The sequence below is a fragment of the Sphaerodactylus townsendi genome, linkage group LG04 (genome assembly GCF_021028975.2).
Source record: "Sphaerodactylus townsendi isolate TG3544 linkage group LG04, MPM_Stown_v2.3, whole genome shotgun sequence".
Classification (NCBI taxonomy): Eukaryota; Metazoa; Chordata; class Lepidosauria; order Squamata; family Sphaerodactylidae; genus Sphaerodactylus; species Sphaerodactylus townsendi.
In genome coordinates, this window is record NC_059428.1 from 138,838,738 (window position 1) to 138,858,977 (window position 20,240).

At 51.6% G+C, this 20,240-nt stretch overlaps 1 protein-coding gene across 1 annotated transcript in view; it reads right to left on the reverse strand.

Moving 5' to 3' along the window:
• The window catches only part of CORO7 (coronin 7), a 78,892-nt gene that overhangs the window by 35,437 nt on the left and 23,215 nt on the right, over window positions 1-20,240 (reverse strand). Inside the window, exons 8-9 of the mRNA XM_048493172.1 lie at window positions 17,104-17,190; window positions 12,635-12,717 (exon numbers count right to left, since the gene is read on the reverse strand). Of these exons, the coding sequence (XP_048349129.1) occupies window positions 12,635-12,717; window positions 17,104-17,190 (170 nt within the window). The remainder of the gene's footprint in view (window positions 1-12,634; window positions 12,718-17,103; window positions 17,191-20,240) is intronic.

Consider the following 20,240-nt stretch of genomic DNA (forward strand, 5'->3'; position numbering starts at 1 on the left):
TAAATCTGTCCTGGATAAAAGTTATCCAGGTTAGTGGCCATCACCACCTCCTGTGACAGCATATTCCAAACACCAATCACACGTTGCGTGAAAAAGTTTCCTTTTATTAGTTCTAATCCCCCCCCCTCAGCATTTTCAATGAATGCCCCCTGGTTCTAGTATTGTGAGAAAGAGAGAAAAATGTTAACATTTTCTGTCCCATGCATAATTTTATAGACTTCAATGATATCCCCCCTCAGATGTCTCCTCTCCAAACTAAAGAGTCCCAAACACTGCAGCCTCTCCTCAAAGGGAAGGTGCTCCAGTCCTTCAATCATCCTTGTTGCCCTTCTCTGCACTTTTTCTATCTCTTCAATACCCTTTTTGAGATGTGGCAACCAGAACTGAACACCATAATCCAAGTGCGGTCGCACCACTGCTTTATATAAGGGCATGACAATTTTTGCAGTTTTATTATCAATTCCTTTCCTAATTAACCCCAGCATAGAGTTTGCTTTTTCACAGCTGCCATGCATTGAGTTGACATTCCTGTGGAACTATCAACTAAGACACCCAAATCCCTTTCCTGGTCTGTGACTGATAGCACGGACCCCTGTAGCGTGTATGTGAAGTTTGGATTTTTTGCCCCTATGTGCATCACTTTACATTTTGCTACATTGAACTGCATTTGCCATTTCTTAGCCCACTCACCTAATTTATAAAGGTCTGCTTGGAGCTCTTCGCAATCCTTTGCGGTTCTCATCACCCTACATAATTTGGTATCATCCGCAAACTTGGCCACCACACTACCCACCCCTACTTCCAGGTCATTTAGGTCTCTTCCAACTCTACGATTCTATGATTCTAGGTAATTCTCCAAAGAATCCTGATAAGCTCTGAAGTCGTGTGATAAGAACCCTCTTCTGGATTAAAAGTTGGTCCAGTGGCAGGAAGCAAAGAATCCACATGCATGGACAGGTCTTGTAAAAGGAGGGGTCAGCAGAGGAGTCCTGAACGGACTGGTATTTAATTTGTTCTTGAATGGCTTGGGATCGGAGGTGTGCCGTGGAGTGGCTGACGGAGCACAAGATTATTCAGGATGGTGAAAACCTAAGTAGGTTATAGAAGAGCCGTTTCTAAACTGGGCGTGGGCAACAGGGTGGCAGTTCGATGCAGGTTAAATGTAGAGCGAGGCACGCTGGGACACAAAGTCCTGGCCTTCAGGACATGCTGACAGGGTCTGAACTGGCCAAGAGTGAGAAGGAGGGAGATGGTGGGTTTAAGGTGGACAATAGTGCAGTCCAGTCAAGGTGTGAGCAGCAAGCGAGGGAGAAACCTTCTGTGTTAGGGTATCTTTCAGAGACGCCTGGCTGGGGTGGACCTTGGAAGTCCTGCGACTGTTTTGCGATGGCTTCCTGGAAGGGAGGTCCCTGGTTGTCGTGGAGCTTTTCTGCTCGGGCCCAGGGAGTTCCGCAGGGCCCAGGGAGTTCCGCAGGGTTTCTCAGTCATCTGATTCAAGAGCGGCAGCAAAGACCCAGATGAGAGTGAACCAACTGAGGCTTAACCCAGATGAAACAGAAGTGCTCTCAACTGGGCGCAACCACCTGTTCCCTCTCTGAAAGAGCTAGTTTGCCATCTGGCTGCACTTGCGGCTTCTTCTCTGCCTCAGGCAGAGGTGGCAAGAAGTGAATTTGCAGCTTAAATAGGTGTGGCAGCTGCAGCTTCTCTTGAGAAAAGCGAAACTCCGGCATAGACTACTGTAGCGTGCATCACTCGGGGCTGCTCTTGAAGACAGTCTGGGAACTTCCTGTGGCTCAGAAGGCTAACTGAGGCCTGGTGCCAGGGGCAGGGTCACTGGCCCAGTGTGAGGCAGACTGGTGTTAAAGCCTTCAGCTGCCGGACTCCACGGTGCCCTGAGGAGCTTCTTTTCCTAGCCCAGCTCTGAGGTCAGCCAAGGTCAGCCTTCGGGACCTCGATTTACCCCAGTTATTCAGGGACTCCCGGGGAGGCCGCCTGAGCAGCTCATTCCGTCCTCTAAGTCATCCCGAGTCACGAAAGCTTCCGTCGGAATAAATGCTCTCAGCCTTTCAGGTGTGGCAGGACTTCTGCTTGACTTTGCTGCAACAGACTTACCCAGCTACCCCTCTGTAACTGCGGCCACTTGGGGATCCTGGAGTCCAGCCTCTGAGCAGAGGTCAGCAATGCTTACTCCGGGTGAGGGATAAGCACTCAGCACGTGTTCAAAAGCACGGTGTTAATACTTCTCCAGGGAGAGACTTTGCCACAATGCCAGGCAGTGCCCAATATGCAAGGCACTTGGTCCCTGCTGAACTTTGGGAGGGCGCCAGAAGCCATCGGGGCCAGCAGGGAGCAGGAAACAAAGAGGTTTACCCGTGGCATGCTCTACACTAAGCAAAAAAAAAAACCCACACCCAAGTAAAACAAACGTTCTGTCAACAAATCCTGCTTCTACAATCTGAACGTGTTGGAAAATTATTTGTCTCTTTTTTACACAATTGATTCTACTCCTGCTAATCCCCTTCTGAGAATACTGGCTCTCTGGAAATTGGAAATCCACTTAGGCAGGCCTGAATTCACAGCCTTCCTCAGCTTTTGCAGAATTCCTTGCACCCACCAAAGGAATGGAAGACCCCTGATGTTTTTGCACCACACACCCACCCCCATTCCGAAAGCACTGAACGGAGAATCTGTAGCCCCTGGACCCAGATAAGCTAACAACTTTGTCTCAAGAGTTACAGAATGCAAAAAGAAAGACATTTCCTCAGTCAAAAGTTTGCTGCACACACAATACCCCCCTCCCCCCCCCCCCCCATCATTTGGCCATAGTCTGGGAGCGAACCATTTGCTGAGATGGGGCACAGAAACGCCGCCTCGCTTGGAATGGCAGCCAGGACTTCGGTAAGCCAGGCAGAGCAAGGAGGGCTGGGGGGTGGGTGGGTGGGGTGGAGGTTTGAAGCCCTCTAGCTTGCCTGGGCCCCAATTCATGCACTGTTTACACAGCTGACTCCTATTGCAGCCCCCGCCCTGCTGGCCTTGAGACCAGAGCTGCGCCCCCCCCCCCCCCAGCTGCACATGGATCCAGCAAGCGCCACATGCGTTTGATTAGCCGGGGCTTTTCAGAACTGGGATGCTGGAACCTTGGCTCCACCTCGCCTGTAACGGGATTCATTCCCTTTGCTGTGGGGCGGGGGAGAGGGCGGGGGCGTCTGGGCCCGGCTGGGCAGGAGCCTCTCCTCCTTCCACTGGAGCTCAGCAAGGTTTCAGGAAAAGCTGACGAGGGTTTTTCTGGGACTGCGGCCAAAGGCAGTGGTGCATGAGCTGCAGAGCACACACTCCCGCCACCCTGCTTCGTCTTACCGAGCAATGCCCTTGGGGCTTCTGCCTCTAGGCATCCGGCACAGCTCCCCCACCCCACCCCCAAAGAAGGCTCTCCCCCCCACCCAGACCACAGCTACACTCATGAGCAAGAACATCCGCACTTTCAGGCAGCTGGTCCTGATGGATCTGCACAACAGAAAAGTGTTGTCCCATATCAGACACACGTGGCAGACCTTGGGCCACGGGTCCTATGCCTTCCACAGAGAAAAAGACCACAGTGTGTGTGTGGAGGGGGTGCTCCAATCCCTCCCCACAAAATGTAAGCAGAGGCTTAGATTTTGAAGGGCTGTCATATAAAGGATGGAGTGGCATCATTTCCTGTTGCCCCAGAAGGTCAGACCAGAACCAAAGGGCTGAAATTAAATCAAAGGAGGTTTTAGCCCACAGGTATCAAACTCGCAGCCCTCCAGATGTTATGGACTACAGTTCCCATCTTCCCCTGACAGCATGATGGTTGGGGGGGATGATGGGAACTGTAGTCCATAACATCTGGAGGGCCGCGAGTTTGACACCTATGTTTTAGCCCAAGTGGCTATTATGGGTTTTCTGCGCTATGTGGCCATGATCCAGTAGTTTCCGCTCCTAATGTTTTGCTCACGTGTATGGCTGGCATCTTCAGAGGCACGTCTCACGATAAGAGATGTGTTTTTCTGTTATCATGACCTGCCTCTGAAGATACCAGCTACAGACAAAATGTGAAGAGGCAAAAACTGTCAGCCGCGCAGCTTGGAAAACTCACAACAGCCGACTGAATCTGGCCGTGAAAGCCTCGGACAACACATTTTTGGCTAAACATTAGGAAGAGCTTCCTGACAGTTAAGAGTGGCTCTTTAGTGGAACAGGTTTCCCCAGGAGTTGACAGACTCTCCGTCTTTGGAGGCTTTGAAGCAGAGGCTTCTTCGACGGCCACCTGGCAGCAAGGCTGATTCGGTGAGCTTGGGCAGATCTGGAGAGGGAGGGCAGGAAGGGAGGAGTCAGTGGCTCGGCTCCTGTGGCCCTTTCTTGTGTGCCCAGGATAACCTGGTTCGCCACTTGGGGATCAGGAAGGAATTTCCCTCCATGCCAGATTGCCCTGGAGATTTCTTACCTTCCTCTGGGCATACAGCAGGGGGCGCTGGGGATACAGCGGGGGCGGGGGGAAGTAGTTGTGAATGTCCAGGGTGTTGGACTAGATGACCCTTGAGGGTCTTTCCCAGGTCTGTGTTTCTAAGTTCCAACTTTTCAGGCTACAGGTCCAATCATGGGGGACCTTCTACTGCTGCTCCTATGACAGTGGTGGTGAACCTTTGGCACTCCAGATGTTATGGACTACAATTCCCATCAGCCCCTGCCAGCATGGCTGATGGGAATTGTAGTCCATGACATCTGGAGTGCCAAAGGTTCGCCACCACGGTCCTATGAAGTTTGTGGCCCAGGTCGAGGCAAATCCAAACTGACAGGGAGGGGGGAGCGGAAGAGAACAGAAGATGTGGAACACCTTGGCCGGAAAAGCAGCTCAGTGCCTTAAGGGAGCAGCAAGGAACAGCCCCCCGGCCCCATCCCAGTGTTGCCCGGCGGGCATCCTGGTGCCCATGAGGAGCAGCCGGCCAGTTGCAGGCTGCCTGCTTGCTGGCCTTGCCCTTGGGGAGCCTCAGGAAGGGCCGGGACTCAGCGGCAGACGCAGAGGCGGCAACTCGGGGACGCACCCAGGGAAAGCGCCGCTCCTCCACACTCTCCTTGGTGACCAGAGGGTGACCCTTCTGCTGTGGGCAGGCAGCTGCCGGTTGGCACGCCCTTGGCAGCAAGGTGGACCAGACTGCCCCCGCGTCCCCTGCTCAGAGGGAAAGCCACAAAAGGCCCAGACTGCTGGGCAGACTTGGCCCCCCCCCCCCCGCCCCGTTGCTGACTTGCTGACCCGCTGAAAGGGACTGTTGTCAGCCTCCCAGCAGATTTTTCAAATTAGCGACCCAAATTCCTGCGAAAATTGCTGCTGAGCAAATATTTTCCTTCTGAGTCCCGTGGATTTTCCAACCTCCAACCGCAGCAGGGAGGGAACAGAAAGTGATGCCACGAGCTGCTGCCTGAGGAAGGGCGGGAGAGGCGTGAAGGGCCAGGCCTATGCAAGGGAACTCACTCCGGGGGGCGCCAGCAGCTGCCGGGGAGACCTCGCAGCACTCATCTGCCAGAGGCTTGGGCGAAGGGGCGCGCTGGCCAAGCAGAAGAGCCAGACCCCCAAAAGCCAGACCCCCTGAGTTGGCCCCCCGACAGCAGCTCAAAGCACCGAGCGCGGAGATCAGCCCAAGCAGTTGGGGGGGGGGGGGGAGAGGACAAAGCAACCTCCTCAGCCCTCCTCAAAACCAGAGCGCAGGCAGCAGAGCGCCCCCGCCCTGGGCGACTCCACAACGCTGACTCAGCGCCAGGGAAGGATTTCAGAAATCCCCCAAAGGAAACCAAGATCCAAGCCAGCCCCAGCTGCAGCCAAGCATAGGGCCAGTCGAGAACGCTGCTGCCGTCGCCGCCACCGCCGCTGCAGGCAAAGAGAAGGGCCCGTGTGCCTTCCGGAGGCGTCTGCCAAACACCCTCCAACTCAGGCGGCCTCCTGTCAGGGGTGGGAGCTGTCAGGCTTGGCCAGAAGCATCTGAGCTGCCAAATGCCTCCAGAAGGCTCCCAGGCAAAGGGAGCGCCCACTCGTTCAGGAGGCCTTTGCCCAGAAAGAAGCCCACTGCAGGAGAGCTTGGCCACCTCAATGCCCTTCCCACTAGCCATCCCCTCTCAGCTCTGGGGGCCGGGCAGGGGGGCTGCCGAATTGCCAGAGCAGACGTTTAATGAACCGATGGGAAATGGGAGCCCTTCCCTCCTCACAAACGGAAACTCAGTTGCCGAGATGACGTGTGCATTTCGCTGTCTGAGTCAGTCGCAGGATTTTCGCTCCAGACTTTTGTCTGAACTTCAGAAGAGCCCTGCTGGACCAGACCGCCTCAACCGGGGCCAACCAGTTCCTTTGGAGGCCCAACCACCCTTCTCTCGATGTTGCCTCCCAAGACTGGGATTTAGAGGTTTATGGAGTCCCCATAGCCAGAAGCCCCCCCCCCCCCACCCCACCCCTTGAACCAGTCAAATCTCCTTTTAAAGCTCTTACAAACACCTTCCTCAAGCGAGTCTTTCCCCCGGTCTCCTTGAAGTACGGTGCTGCATTCACACTCTCAGTTGTTACAAGGTGGTGGTTTTTTTCCTGCATAATTTGCATGGGGGGGTGGGGGAGAAGCTGCCAGTGGACTGTGGTCAGGTGGAGCAGAGCAACGGCCTCTGTCGCGGGTGGGGGGCTCAGAGGGCCGTCTGCTAGGGGGCCCCTCCACTCCATCGTTTAATTAGGAGGCTTTCTTCTCTAAGAACAAGCCTGTGCCATGGATTACACAGCCTCACCTCCCCACATCTGTTTTTGCTCTCAGCAAATGGGAAGGGGTGGGGTCTCTGCTGCAGCCCCCCGCCCCCTCGTGTCCTTTGTTACAGCAGCAGGTAAAGCCAGAAGCAGATTTTTTAGGCTCAGGCTTAGCAAATAGTGACCAGGGACCTGTCTGCAGATGATTAAGAGGCCGCTGTGCGCAAAGCAGCAGGGGGCAGAGGGGCATTCAAGCCATCAGAGAAAGACCAGGGTTTCACCTGCTGCCCAGGATGCCCATCTGGGCTCCATTTATCCGAAGCAAAGAGCTCAAGCCCAGCCCTGAGGAAGTACAGACTGTGCAGCTAAATCAGGCCCAATCCCTTTCTTTGAGGAGGGTGCAGAGGGTTTTCTGGGCTGTCCGGCCGTGTTCCAGGAGCATTTTCTCCTGAAGTCTCGCCTGCATCTGTGGCTGGCATCTTCTACACCTTAGTGATTCCGGCCGCGAAAGCCTTCGACAATACATTTCTTTAAGGATTGCACCTGTATCAATTTTCCAAAATCCTCATTATTTTTTCCCTGGCTCCAAAATTCCCAGCCGGGCCACATCAGCAGGATGGCCTCTTTTTCCTCCAGAGATCCTTCCCCAACAGCCTATAAATCTGTCCAACACCAGCGGAGGCTGCAGGCTGCTCCTGACCGGCCTCGCTCAAAGCCCTCTATACACCCAGAGGATCGGGCTCCATTCCCAGCAAGGGCCTCCCCAACTGCTTAGCTCCAGAGCAAGGGTGTCCAATTGGCCATGCCAGCAGGGGCTGATGGGAATTGTAGTCCATGAACATCTGTAGTGCCAGAGTTGGGCACTTCTGCTCTAGAGGGTCTCCTGGAAGACAGGCCTCATGCAAGAAACAGGGCCAAGAGCTGGACGAATCCCCGTCCTGGTCAGACAAACCAGGCCTGAAAGCTGAAACTGTATGCAGAGAAGGTCAACATATTGCCACAAACTCTGAACTTCCATTTCCAAAAGCCAGGACAGTTCTAGTCCCCGTTGCTCCTAAGAAACCATCAACAGTAGTCAGAAAACAGCTTGTGCTTTGGGAAGAATCTTTCAGTGTACATAAGGACACAAGAGCAGCCACACCCAATCAGGACAACGGCCTGTTTAGTCAGCATAGAATCATGGAATCATAGAGTTGGAAGAGACCCAGAAGCGTAGCACCAATGGGGACATCTGGAGCAGATAGTTCCAGGCGCTGCAGAGGCGGAGGCGCCAGGCACGGAAAAAACCCCTCTGCCCGGCGGAGCCTGCTCCGTCGGGCAGTGGGGAAATGGCGGCCACAGCAGGACACCGGGGGGGGGGGGGACTTGCAGGCCATCCCAGGCGCACCTTTGCCCAGCTACACCTCTGAAGAGACCCCAAGGGCATCAAGTCCGACCACTTGCAATGCAGGAACACACAATCAAAGCACTCCTGAGAGATCCAGCCTCTAAAAACCTCCAAAGAAGGAGACTCCACCACACTCCGAGGTAGTGCATTTCCCTGTTGAACAGCCCTTACTGTCAGGAAGTTTTTCCTGATGTTTAGGTGGAATCTCTTTTGCTGCACCTTGAACCCATTACTCCGTGTCCTAGTCTCTGGAGCAGCAGAAAACAAGCTTGCTCCCTCTTTGACATGGCATCCCTTCAAATACCTAAACATGGCTGTCATGTCACTTCTCAACCTTCTCTTCTCCAGACTAAACATCCCTGACTCCCTAAGTCTCTCCTCGTAGGGCATGGATTCCAGACCTTTTAACATTTTGGTTGCTTTCCTCTGGACCCGTTCCAATTTGTCAATATCCTTTCTGAATTGCAGCGCCCAGAACTGTACACAATATTCCAGGTGAGGTCCAACCAATGCAGAATACAGAGGTACAATTACATTCCTCAATCTAGACATTATACTCCTATTGGTACAGCCCAGAATCGTATGGGCTTTCTTGGCTGCCGCATCACACTGCTGACTCATGTTCAGCTTGTGGTCTACTAAGACTCCCAGATCCGTTTCACATGTAGTGTTGTCAAGCCAAATGTCACCATCCTGTATCTGTGCATTTCATTTTTTCTGCCTAAGTGTAGAATCTTACATTTATCTCTACTGAAATTCATTTTGTTTGTTTTGGCCCAGCTCTCTAATCTGTCCAGGTCATTTTGAATTCTGGCTCTGTCCTCTGGGGTATCAGCTACCCCTCCTAATTTGGCCATCCTGCTTCCCACGACGAGAGCCAAGAGCCCCAGCAAAACTCCAGAACATGCATTTGATGACCTTTGCCTGCTGACAGTTCCCCCAATCACTGGGGGTATTCTACCTCTGTACCTGGAAGAGGTCCCATTCAGAGATGCTGGCTAATCAAACAGAGTGAAAAAACGCTGTCATTTGGTCTGGCCCCGGCCCCTACCTGGTGGAACAGGCTCCCGAGGGAGATCAGGGCCCTGCAGGACTTGCAGAGTTTCCGCAGGGCCTGTATGACGGACCTGTTCCGTCAGGCATTTGGCCAGCCTGGTTAGGATCATCACTGTTGTTACATCTGGCCTCCCGTGGGCACAAGGGTGGGGAGGGGGTATGGTTCCTGTTTTATTTTATGCTGTTTTTTATCTGTTGGTTGTTGGTTTATTATATGGTTGTTCACCGCCCTGAGCCCTCTGGGGGAGGGCGGTCTATAAGACCAATCAATCAATCAATCAATCAATCAATCAATCAATCAATCAATCAATCAATCAATCAATCAATCAATCAATCAATCAATCAATCAATCAATCAATATTTAAACGTAGCTATCATGTTTCCAGAAGGAGCCGCATGGTGTAGTGGTTAAGTGCTTGCACTGCCACTCACACGGTCAGGAGTTCAAGCCCCCTGTGGGTCAGATATCCTGGCAGCTGACTCAAGGTCAACTCAGCCATCCATCCATTTCTTGGTCGGTAAATGAGTACCTAGCACACAGTTAGGGCGTAAAGAATAGCCGGGGAAAGCAATGGCAAACTACCCCACCAAAGTGGCTTGCCTATAAAATCACTGCTTGCAGTGGTACCCCAGGACCGGATACAACTGAAGGGGAAACCTTACCGTTATCATGTCCCCACTTAACCTTCTCTTCACCAAACAAACAAACTAAACATCCCCAGCTCCCTAAGTCTCTCCTTGTAGGGCATGGATTCCAGACCTTTTACCATTTTGGTTACCCTCCTCTGGACACATTCCAGCTTGTCAATATCCTTCTTAAACTGCAGTGTCCAGAACTGAACACAGTACTCTAGGTGAGGTCTGACCAATGCAGAGCAGAGTGGTACAATTACGTCCTTGATCTAGAATTACTTCTTTTGATCTAGACCAGTCCAGACCTTCCAAGAGTCCTCCAAGGTCCCTCCCTGCCAGTTCAGAGGAGTCAAGAGCAGCCAGGAGACCCCGCCTCCCACCGGCCCCCATGAAGCTGCAGAAAAGCTGTTTTGCCTGCAGCCCCAAATGCCCCATGCAGAGCCTCTTTAGTCTGACCGGATCCCAGCATGCCGCAGCACCACAGGGGGTACCTGGTCAGGGCCCTTCCGATCCAGAACAGTGCGCTACGCCATCTATGGAGGGATCCAGGGGGAGAATCCAGGACTGCACACCTTCACATGGCAACAGCTGTTTCAGCCACTCTGTGGACCCCTGGCACGACTGCCAACCACCGGCCGAAGGAAAGATCCATTGTTTGCTTCCTGTTTCCTCTTTCTGTTCTGCAAGAATCCCCCAGGGGCAACATGTGTTTTGGTGTCGGGCTGTGAAGCTGGGCAGGGGGCTTGGCAACTCATGCAGTAGAATAGAGGGAGAGAGAGAACACGCTGTGTGGGCACGCGGCACACAAGCACATATCAAGTGAAACACCGGCCACTAGGCCTGGGCAGCGCTTGCCATTGCTTTCTCCTCAAGCCCTTCATGAAGGATAAGAATGCCTTAAGGAGCCAGGAGCTCTGCCAGAGGCCCCCGCGGGGCGACAGGCCAGCTGCTCTCCCGGCCATCCTCCGAAGACTCAGACTGACCTTGTGGAAGCTCCGACATCCTCCAGACTCCTCCCTCGGGAGCCAGAGAATGGCAGCTCTTGGTTCAGAGAGTCTCAAGTTTCTAGTCCGTATGGTGAAGTCCAAAAAGTAACCAGGCTTCCTCCAGCCTCACTTGCCTGCTCTTCCCAGTTCTACCCACCTGTGCCCCCGGCCACTTCCTCACGAAAGCGCCAGTTCAGCCTTCTGGTTCCAGGTGGCACCTTCCTGGGGCACACTCAAAACCACGCAGCAACTTCAGCTGGGCAGAATGGGAAGGAGACAGCCAGCAACCCGTTCCTCCCCTGACCCCCCGCGGCACCTTCCTTGGAGCTTCTTGGGAGGGTCTCCTCTATAGTCCAGTCCCAGCACACCAGACAGCCCACATGTTCCTGGACCCACAAGGACAGGCGGACAACCCCCCCCCCCGCCCGCAGAACCAAAACATGCTTCACTACAGGTCCTTCCATTCCCAGAATGTTTTGGAAACGAACTCGCCAGCCCTGGCTCTCCTTCCAGGGCTGCCCCAAGCACCCTAAACCATTTCGCTGAGCACCACGGTGGAAGGGGCCCAGTAAGCACAGCATTCGTGCCTCGTTGCCACTGGTCCATCTCGGCCAAGGGTGTGTTTCACAGAAGCACCGACACACCAGACGCTGGATCACAGGGCTTCCTTTGTGCAAAGGAGCGTGATATTCCAGGAGGGACCCCGGTACTGTCCTTGGCCCGCACACCTCCAAGCTGCCTGGCCTTGGCTGCCCCCCAATCCATCTCCCCTCCACCCCCACCCCCCTGCTCCTGTTTATCAGGTCCAACTCCAATGCAACTGCAACCTTGCAAAGACCCAGAGTGGCAGCAGATAAGGAAAGCACACACCACGCCGCATTCCTCCGGCGCAGATAAGGGCCCCGCGGCCAAATTAAGTCAGCAGCCTGGGATCAATTTACTCTCTCGCTCCGCATTCTGCTTTTCAAAGGCGGAAGAGGGCAGCCAGCCGAGCTCCGGCACCCTCCTCTTGGCAGTTCCGTGAACAGGCTGCCACCAGGAAGGGGGGAGGGGCTCCAGCCTCCCCCACTGATGTTTTTAGGAAGCTTTAATAAGGGGCTTATCCAGAGTCAGCCACGCTCTGGGCGGGCAGCGCTTGCGGCGTGTGCCTGGCTGGAAAGAAGAGCAAGGGACAAGCACCGCCCCAGCTATGTCGGGCAGGGCCTGTTCTCATGGAAGCTCCTGAATGTCAGCCGGGACATCTGGCATCAAACGGGGTTTCTCTGCTTTTGCTTTCCTGCTGTCTTTGTGCTTTGTAACCTGTAGCAATGTGCCAGCTGGGCTGAGGCTTCGTTTGGCCTTGGGAACTAACTAAGGGCTCTCGCATTCCTGTTCTGCATTGCTTTTGCTCTGATACCTCCGGGGATGGAGGGAACCGGGGGGGGGGGGGGCACATTGGTGGGCATAAAAGGGTGCATGGGATGCCAATCTTTAGAACACCTGAAGGCGGTCCATTTTTGAGGCAGGGCTGCTCAGGGTCGGCCTCCCCCAACACACAGAGCCTGGTAGCCCCACAGGCAGCAGAGAAAGGTGGTGGGAAGCCGGTCATGGCTGGGCCAACACAGCCTGCAGGCCTCTCACTGTGGAACCACCCTTTCCCCCTGGCTTGGCTCTTGGGGTGGCATAATCAACCTGTGGCCCCTGCAGCCACTCCAGCACAACAGAAGCAGCCCAAAGGACAAGAGCCTCTCTCAAACACGCATATCCAAAGGAGGAGGCCAGTGCCCGGACGGACAGGTGGGCTTGAGCGCCCCTTCACTCCTCTCTCCCTCTCCCACACAATGCAAAGAGCCCTACCTGGGGGACGCATCCAGGGTGACAGAAGCCACTGAGCCACGGAACGCCCGTGTGTCCCAAAGCCGCACCTCACGTTCCCTCACCTGGAAGAAGAGGAAAAATGGTCAGAGAAAGAAAAGGCTGAGTCGAAAAGCCTGGGCAGCGTCTTTGCAAGGTTCTGGTACAACAGTCAATAATTCAGACTCTAGATGTAAAATCAGTAGCCTTTATTGTGATGTCACATACTGCAGAAAGCCAGATCTGAGGATCGTGGTTCCTGCAAATACCTTTATTCCCACATTTCCCACTCAGACACCCCCACCCCCCCGCACAATATTTCCACAGATTAGCAGAACATAACAAGGTGTGAATATCTTTGTTATGTGTTCTAAGTGTCTCAAGGCCACTGATAGTCTTCAACCTTCACCCCCCCTCCCTTCCGGAGGCGAGGATGCCTGCTTAATTTGTTGCAAAGAACAGCGATAAAGGATAGAAAGGCCCATTAACATAAGAAGAAGAGGAGTTTGGATTTATATCCCCCTTTCTCTCCTGTAAGGAGGCTCAAAGGGGCTGACAATCTCCTATCCCTTCCCCCCACCACAATAAACACCCTGTGAGGTGGGTGGGGCTGAGAGAGCTCCGAAAAACTGTGACTAGCCCAAGGTCACCCAGCAGGAATGGGTCGGAGTGCACAAGCTAATCTGGTTTACCAGATAAGCCTCCACAGCTCAAGTGGCAGAGCGGGGAATCAAACCCAGTTCTCCAGATTAGAGTGCACCTGTTCTTAACCACTACACCACGCTGGCTCTACAAGACAGATAACCAGAGGCCCAGATGTGTCCTTGGGCCTTGACCAGCAGATGCCAGGCAAGGTGGGAACCATGTCTGACATCTTAGAGAGCAACAGGTTTTTCTCCAGGCTTTCGAGAGTCAGAGCTCCCTTCATCAGATACAAGAAGGAGTTGAGATTCCGGAGTCTTTATAGCCTAGTCCAACTTAATAGCTTCCGGTTCTGGCTGCTGCGCGGAGCGGACGCTCTCTGCTGAAGCTCCTCCACTTTTAGATAAGTTTTACGTTTCCTTACCCTACTTAGTTTTTATCTTTCAATATTTTCTTTTAATCTCTAAAATGTTTTACTGTTCAAAGGGCAGAGCCTTTTAATGTTTGTGTGTGGAGATGCGCATCTGTTTTCCTTTTCTCACTGCCTAATTTAGAATGCTTGTCATTAAGTAGGTTTGAATTGGTCGAAAAGACTGCATTCTTTGGGATTCATTCTGATTTGTAGGTACCTGCGAGGCTGTAATTTGGGAGCCCTTTGTTTTAAACGCTGTTTTGATTGTATTTTAGCAGGACTTGAACAGGTATTAATAGGATTTTAAGAAGTGTTTAAGCAGCCTGCAGAGTTGCCCCGTAAATATTGCGAATTTGTCTTCCTTGACCCTGCTTGCCTGTTATCTATAGTCCCAAAACAACTTCAGTCTGCGTAGCTCAGAGGTGTCCAACTCTGGCATTTCAGGTGTTCATGGACTACAATTCCCATCAGCCCCTGCTGACCTGGCCAATTGAGGCTGATGGGAATTGTAGCCCATGATCATCTGAAGCGCCAGAGTTGGACACCCCTGGCGTGGCTAATAAGTGCCTGCAGCCTGAGAGCTACTTGAGTTTTTTTTTTTTTTTTTTTGCTGCTATTTGTGTTTTTGGTAAAGAGACTAGACTGCATGCCTCCGTTAAAAAATAAGACTTTACCAATGTTGCCTTGACACAGATGCTTCCAAAACCAGAAAGGTGGCGAGGAGAGAAAAATATTGAAAGCTGAGTAAGGCTGTGATAATTTTAATTGCCTTCTGACTTTGAAGAAGATCCTTGCTTGGTTTGACCATGCTAACTATCTACTGAAAAAATTAAAGAGCTGGACAGACAAACATCAGCTACTCGGCCCAGAACAAATCGGGTTTCGGGCAGGTAACTCTATTCTAGATCACTGTCTAATTCTCCAACATCTTGCAAGCAAATACGTAGGCACAAGAAAAAGCAAGCTTTATGCTGCTTTTCTGGATTTGAAGGGTGCCTTTGATTCGGTAGATAGGGAACTTTTATGGCATAAATTAAAAACCCTAAACATGGAACAGAGACTTTTAGCGCTAATTAAAGCGTTCCACACGAATGGCCAACTTGCCAAATAAGAACTTCAAGAGGATGGCACGTTAACAGAATCACCTGCGACAACAAAGGGGCTGCCCAAGGTTGCCCACTGGCACCCAGCCCATTTTGCCTATTTCTCAATGACTTCCCCTGCAACCTTAACTAAAATTGATGGCCATCCTCACACGCTTTAGGTTCGGCTGCATATATCCACCCTGCTTTATGCAGACGACGCTGTTCTTCTTTGTCATATTCCCAAGTAGGCTTAAAACGCTTTACTAAACTGCAGTGCAGAATAATGTCATGTAAATAAGTTGACGCTTTAACTATGACAAGTCCAAAGTCATGATCTTTGCAAAATCTAGTGGGTGTAAATGTAGCTAGAAAGTGAACAACCATGTCCTAGGAGCAAGTAAGTCAGTTTAGGGATATCTGTGGCCTTTATTCAGTTACAACCTATCTTGGGTCCCTCTACAGCAAACAAGTTATATATAGAAACGTTAGGGTGAATGCTGCAACGATTCTCCGATTTTTCTACTCTAAAGGACACCTCAATTTGTCCCCGCTTCGCACTGAAAAATCTTCTCAATGCAAAGATAATCCCTCAACTATTATATGGAGCCCCAATATATTCCCCTCAAATTAAATCACCCTATGAGTCAGTACAGGGATACTTTTAGCGTAAGAATCTTTTAGGGTCACCACAAAGTCCCATATGACACCCCATGCAGAGAAACTGGACAAAATAGTATGGAACTGATGGCATGGACAAGAGTACTTTAAGTACTGGACCCACCATTTTGAGCTCCAGAATCCAACAGTTTTATACATCAACTCTTATCAGAATCTATATCTGTGAAATGGTTATTGACATAGATAAGAAACTCTTAACAACATGGGTTTACCAGCCGACCAGTTCCAAACTATGTCTGCCATCAGAATTCATAATGAAATTAAATCTGTTTCTAGTTGAACGAGACAGAAACTGAGAAATGCTGTAGAGGGGAAAAAGCTGCTCCCCACAGGGGCCTTGGGAATTGTCCTGATCAGATTACTGTGCCAACTATCTGTACATTCTGTGAGGCAACCCCAAACAACTTAGAGTGTACACTTTATTCGCTTTAATGCTCTCCCACCTAACGCTTTGACTCTTGGCAGGTATAATAACACTCTATATGAGAAATGTGGTTATGTCAATGTAACATGGCCGTTATTGAGACGGTTCAACATGTACTACGGGAGTGTCCAATGATACTCAGTCTATACGCTCCATGTACATCTTGTCCATTGGTAGAGAGCTCAAACTCCGTCAGGTTACCATCTGGGATTAACTTCCTACTCAATGGTCCCTGTGATCTTGTATATGTGAGAATGTTGCAAGTTTTTTGAGGCACTATTTGGTCAGGCGCAATCATTGTCTACATAGTAGTAATGGTTAATTAATTTATATGTGTGCGGTTTACAAGGCGTGGTTGTGAACGTTTAACATTGTTTTAATGTATTTAATGTATTTAATGTTTTAATGCATTTTAATGTTTTAATGTCTCAGTTAGTAGATAAATGCCTCTTTTCTACTTTTCTACTAACTCTGTAGTTTATAATGCCAATAAAGGCTTTGGAATTGGTTTTTTTTTTTTACTGCTTGGTTTGACCTGGCTTCCTGCTCCTTTTACTTCCTTCAGACCTTTTGATGAATGACGGCTGTATTGCTTTTGTTTTGTTTTAGCCCAGTCAGAAGGTGGGAGGTGAACTGAGATATAAAGGATCAAGGGTCATCCTTCCTGCATGTATCTGACGAAGGGAGCTCTGGCTGTGCAAAGCTCAAATTCGAATCAAGCTCTTCCACCGTGAACCAACAAAGCTGCCCTCCGAAAGAAAAGATCTCACTGCCCAAAAGATCCCACACTGCCGTGTGCCCCAAACCCACAGCGCAGGATTGGCCCCTTCCCCTCCCCACAACCGGTTCCAAGACTGTGTGGTATACTGATTAACATCAGACAAGGACAGTGGTGGTGAACCTTTGGCACTCCAGATGTTATGGACTACAATTCCCATAAGCCCTTGCCAGCATGGCCAATTGGCCATGATGGCAGGGGCTGATGGAAATTGTAGTCCATGACATCTGGAGTGCCAAAGGTTCGCCACCACTGGACTAGGATCTGGGAGAACCAGGTTCGAATCCCCACTCTGCCATGGAAGATTGGGCCAGTCACATGCTTTCAGCCTAACCTACGTTACAGGGTTGTTCTGAGGATAAGCAGAGGACAATCTAACTCGCTTTAGGTCTGCACTGGGGAGACAGGCAGGGTACAAATAAATGAATGATTGAATGGAGATGAGCACTATACCTGGTTGAACCCAACGGAGAGGAGGTAGTTGGTGGCGTCCGCCCAGACCAGTCTGGAGTCTCTGCCATTCTCATGGGCCTGAACAATCTGCAAGGCAGAAGGAAAGAGAGTCAGGGATCCCAGAAACCGGGAAATCTTGGCAGCCAACGGATTCCTCTGCCATCTCCCACCCACCTCTCTGTAGTGGTCTGGATTCAGGGAGCAGAAAAGGACACGGGCATCAATCTCTTGGGAGGAATTCACTGACATGCAACAAAAATCAATTTCAGAAGAACAGTTGGGATTTGTATACTCCCCCACCCACCCTTTTCTCCAGTAAGGAGACTCAAAGGGGCTCTCAAACTCCTTCCTCTCCCCACAAGTGACACCTTGTGAGATTGGTGGGACTGAGGAAGAATTGTGACCAGCCCAAATGTCACTCGGGAGGCTTCATGAAAAAAACTGGTTCACCAGATAAGACTCCGCCACTCATGCGGAGGAGTGGGGAATCAGCCCTGGTTCCCCAGGTTACAGCCCACCTGCTCTTGACCACGGCTTGCCACTGGCTCTCCAGCAGACCAAGGTCTACCAAGAAGGAAGCATCAAATAAAAAAAAACACACCACCAGCTCAGAACAAGGCTCCCCTACCCCCCCACACCTGCTGCAGCAATAATTTAGGCCAGGGATGTCCAACCCTGGCACTTCAGATGTTCATGGACCTCATAATTCCTATCAGCTCCCTGCTGGTCACAGCTGGTTTACCTCCTGATTTGGGACTCCTGCACTGGCCGGTGGGGCACTCCTAGACTAAGTAGTGTTCTGAGACCGGCCGGGGTGGGGGGGGGGGAGGATGCCCTTCCTGTCCACAGACATTGATCAAAGAGTGGAGGGGGGGTTCCACACAGCCAAGGGGTCAACAGGAAGGCGGCCCACATTTCTGTTTAAATTATCTGTCAAGTTTTCAGATACCAAGACTTTGCTGCAAGGAGGCTGCAAGGACTTCCGAGGCATCCTGAACTGGGGCAAAGAAGGGTTTTCCCGGAAGGTGCGTTGGTGCTGGCCAATGGCAACAAAGGCCCTGGACTCGCAGGCACGCCCCCTCCACACTTGCAGGGGCTCCGGGCTCCAGGAACTGTAGATGTCCTGATTGGTGGGGCGGGGGTGGGGGGCGGCTGCTGCAGGCGGGACCAAGTTAATGGTCCGCTGTGAAGCATGAAGGGCTGGAGGAGTCCCCTTCACACAGTGCCTTCGGTGGTACTCCCTTTTTTAGGTTGACAGGGGCTCCGCAGGCTGCACTTTTTTGGAGGGGGAAACTGAAAAAAAACCCCACTCTCTGCCCTGAACACAGGTCAGCCCAGCCCCCACCCGCACAGAGTGGGGCTAGAGTGGGGCTGTTCCCTCTGGGGCTGGTCCCACCGTGGCCCAGCAGTGGTGAAAACACTCCACGCAGGCCACTCACCAGAGGCAGGAGGAGGCAACTGCATTCCTCCTGAGTGGCCTTCAGCTCTTGTTGAAGCAGGACAGCCTCGTCCCATCCCCCGCCCTGCCCCATTCACAGGAGCCCCTCCCCTCCCCGCTACTCCTCACCTGCTTTCAGCTCAACACCCACTCCAACCAGGGGAGCTGGGAAATGGGCTAAGAAATGGGCTCTTGGAGAAGGGCTGGAGCAGATTAAAGCCTGAAGTTTGATGCTATCCAATTGGGGGGGAGGGGGGCTGCCCTAGAACACATGCATGCAGAGACACATGCACACGTAGGGCTCTTCAGCTGCTATCCTAACAGGACACACACAAGCTCCTTCTTCTGAATGTATAGCCCCTCCCCCCCAAACACACACACATATTCTGGGAGTGAAAGAGGGACATCTTTGGGTCAAGCAGAACGGAGCTTCCCATCAGCTGCAGCTGCTGCCAAGAGGGCTCCTGGCAGACTGCGGCAAAGGCCAGCGGTTACCAGACCCAGGCATTTGGCTGGGGAGAAAGAACAGAGGGCAGACCTGCTTCCCTCGCCCGTGCCACAGCCCCCACCTGAACCATGGCCCCCCTCCCTTCTGGGAAGGAAGTATGAAACAAATAAGAAAACAAACCACGTAATGCTTTTCAGGCTGGGGGGAAAATATAATTCCCGAAGCCTAAAGAAAGCCCAAAATATTCTGAGAGACCCGTCTCATCCAGCACACTCTCTTTTTGTACTGTTACCATCAGGCAGACGATACAGGTCTATCAAAACTAGGACAAAGAGGCTTAGAGACAGCTTCTACTCTACAGCTGTAGCTATGCTAAACTCTGCGGCTTCGTGTTGATGTGTTTGGGGCTGTGTAGGGATGGGTGGAGGAAGGGGAAAGTGAGGATGGGGTATGAGTCTGAAATTGTGTGCATCAAGGAATGCTGTGTAAATTTCGTTGTGCATGCACAATGACAATAAATGCTTATATATATATATATAAAAGAAATGTGCAGCCAATATTTCTGCGAACAAAAATCTGTCAATCGCAAAGCTAAGGATGGAGACCCCATGTCACAACGTCCCACATTTCGAGGATACTTGGTAGACGAGTCCTTAGCTTTTGGCAACAGCTCCTCTCCCATTCCTTGATAGGAGTATAACAAGGGTTGTTTTATGGTGCTCACATGGCCTCCGATGGCTGTTATTCTTCTGGTGTGACAGGTTTGCCCTCAGTCACCTGAGGTTGCTCATTACTGTCCAGGGGGGCAAAAAGACCACCTCTTATAGTACATATGACCTGTGAACTACTGTGAATGGGGCCTAATCTGTATCGACATGTAGAGGGATAGATCACAGAATCACAGAGTTGGAAGAGACCCCAAGGGCCATCCAGTCCATCCCCCTGCCATGCAGGAACACACAATCAAAGCACTCCTGACAGATGGCCATCCAGCCTCTGCTTAAAAACCTCCCGAGATCCTTCTCCTGACTCCACCACAACTGTCCCAGGCAGTTAATTCTACTGTTGAGAAGATCAAAGTGATGTATGATGTATTGACGATACACTACTTATTGATGGCTGAACCACTATAAATCTAAGTACCTAAATTATGTGCTTCACTTCAGCCTTGGTCAAGAGGAGAAGCTCATCTTTTGCTGCAGCTAAATAAAATCCTTTTATTCTTTTATGCCTCCCACCTCTAAATTGGCC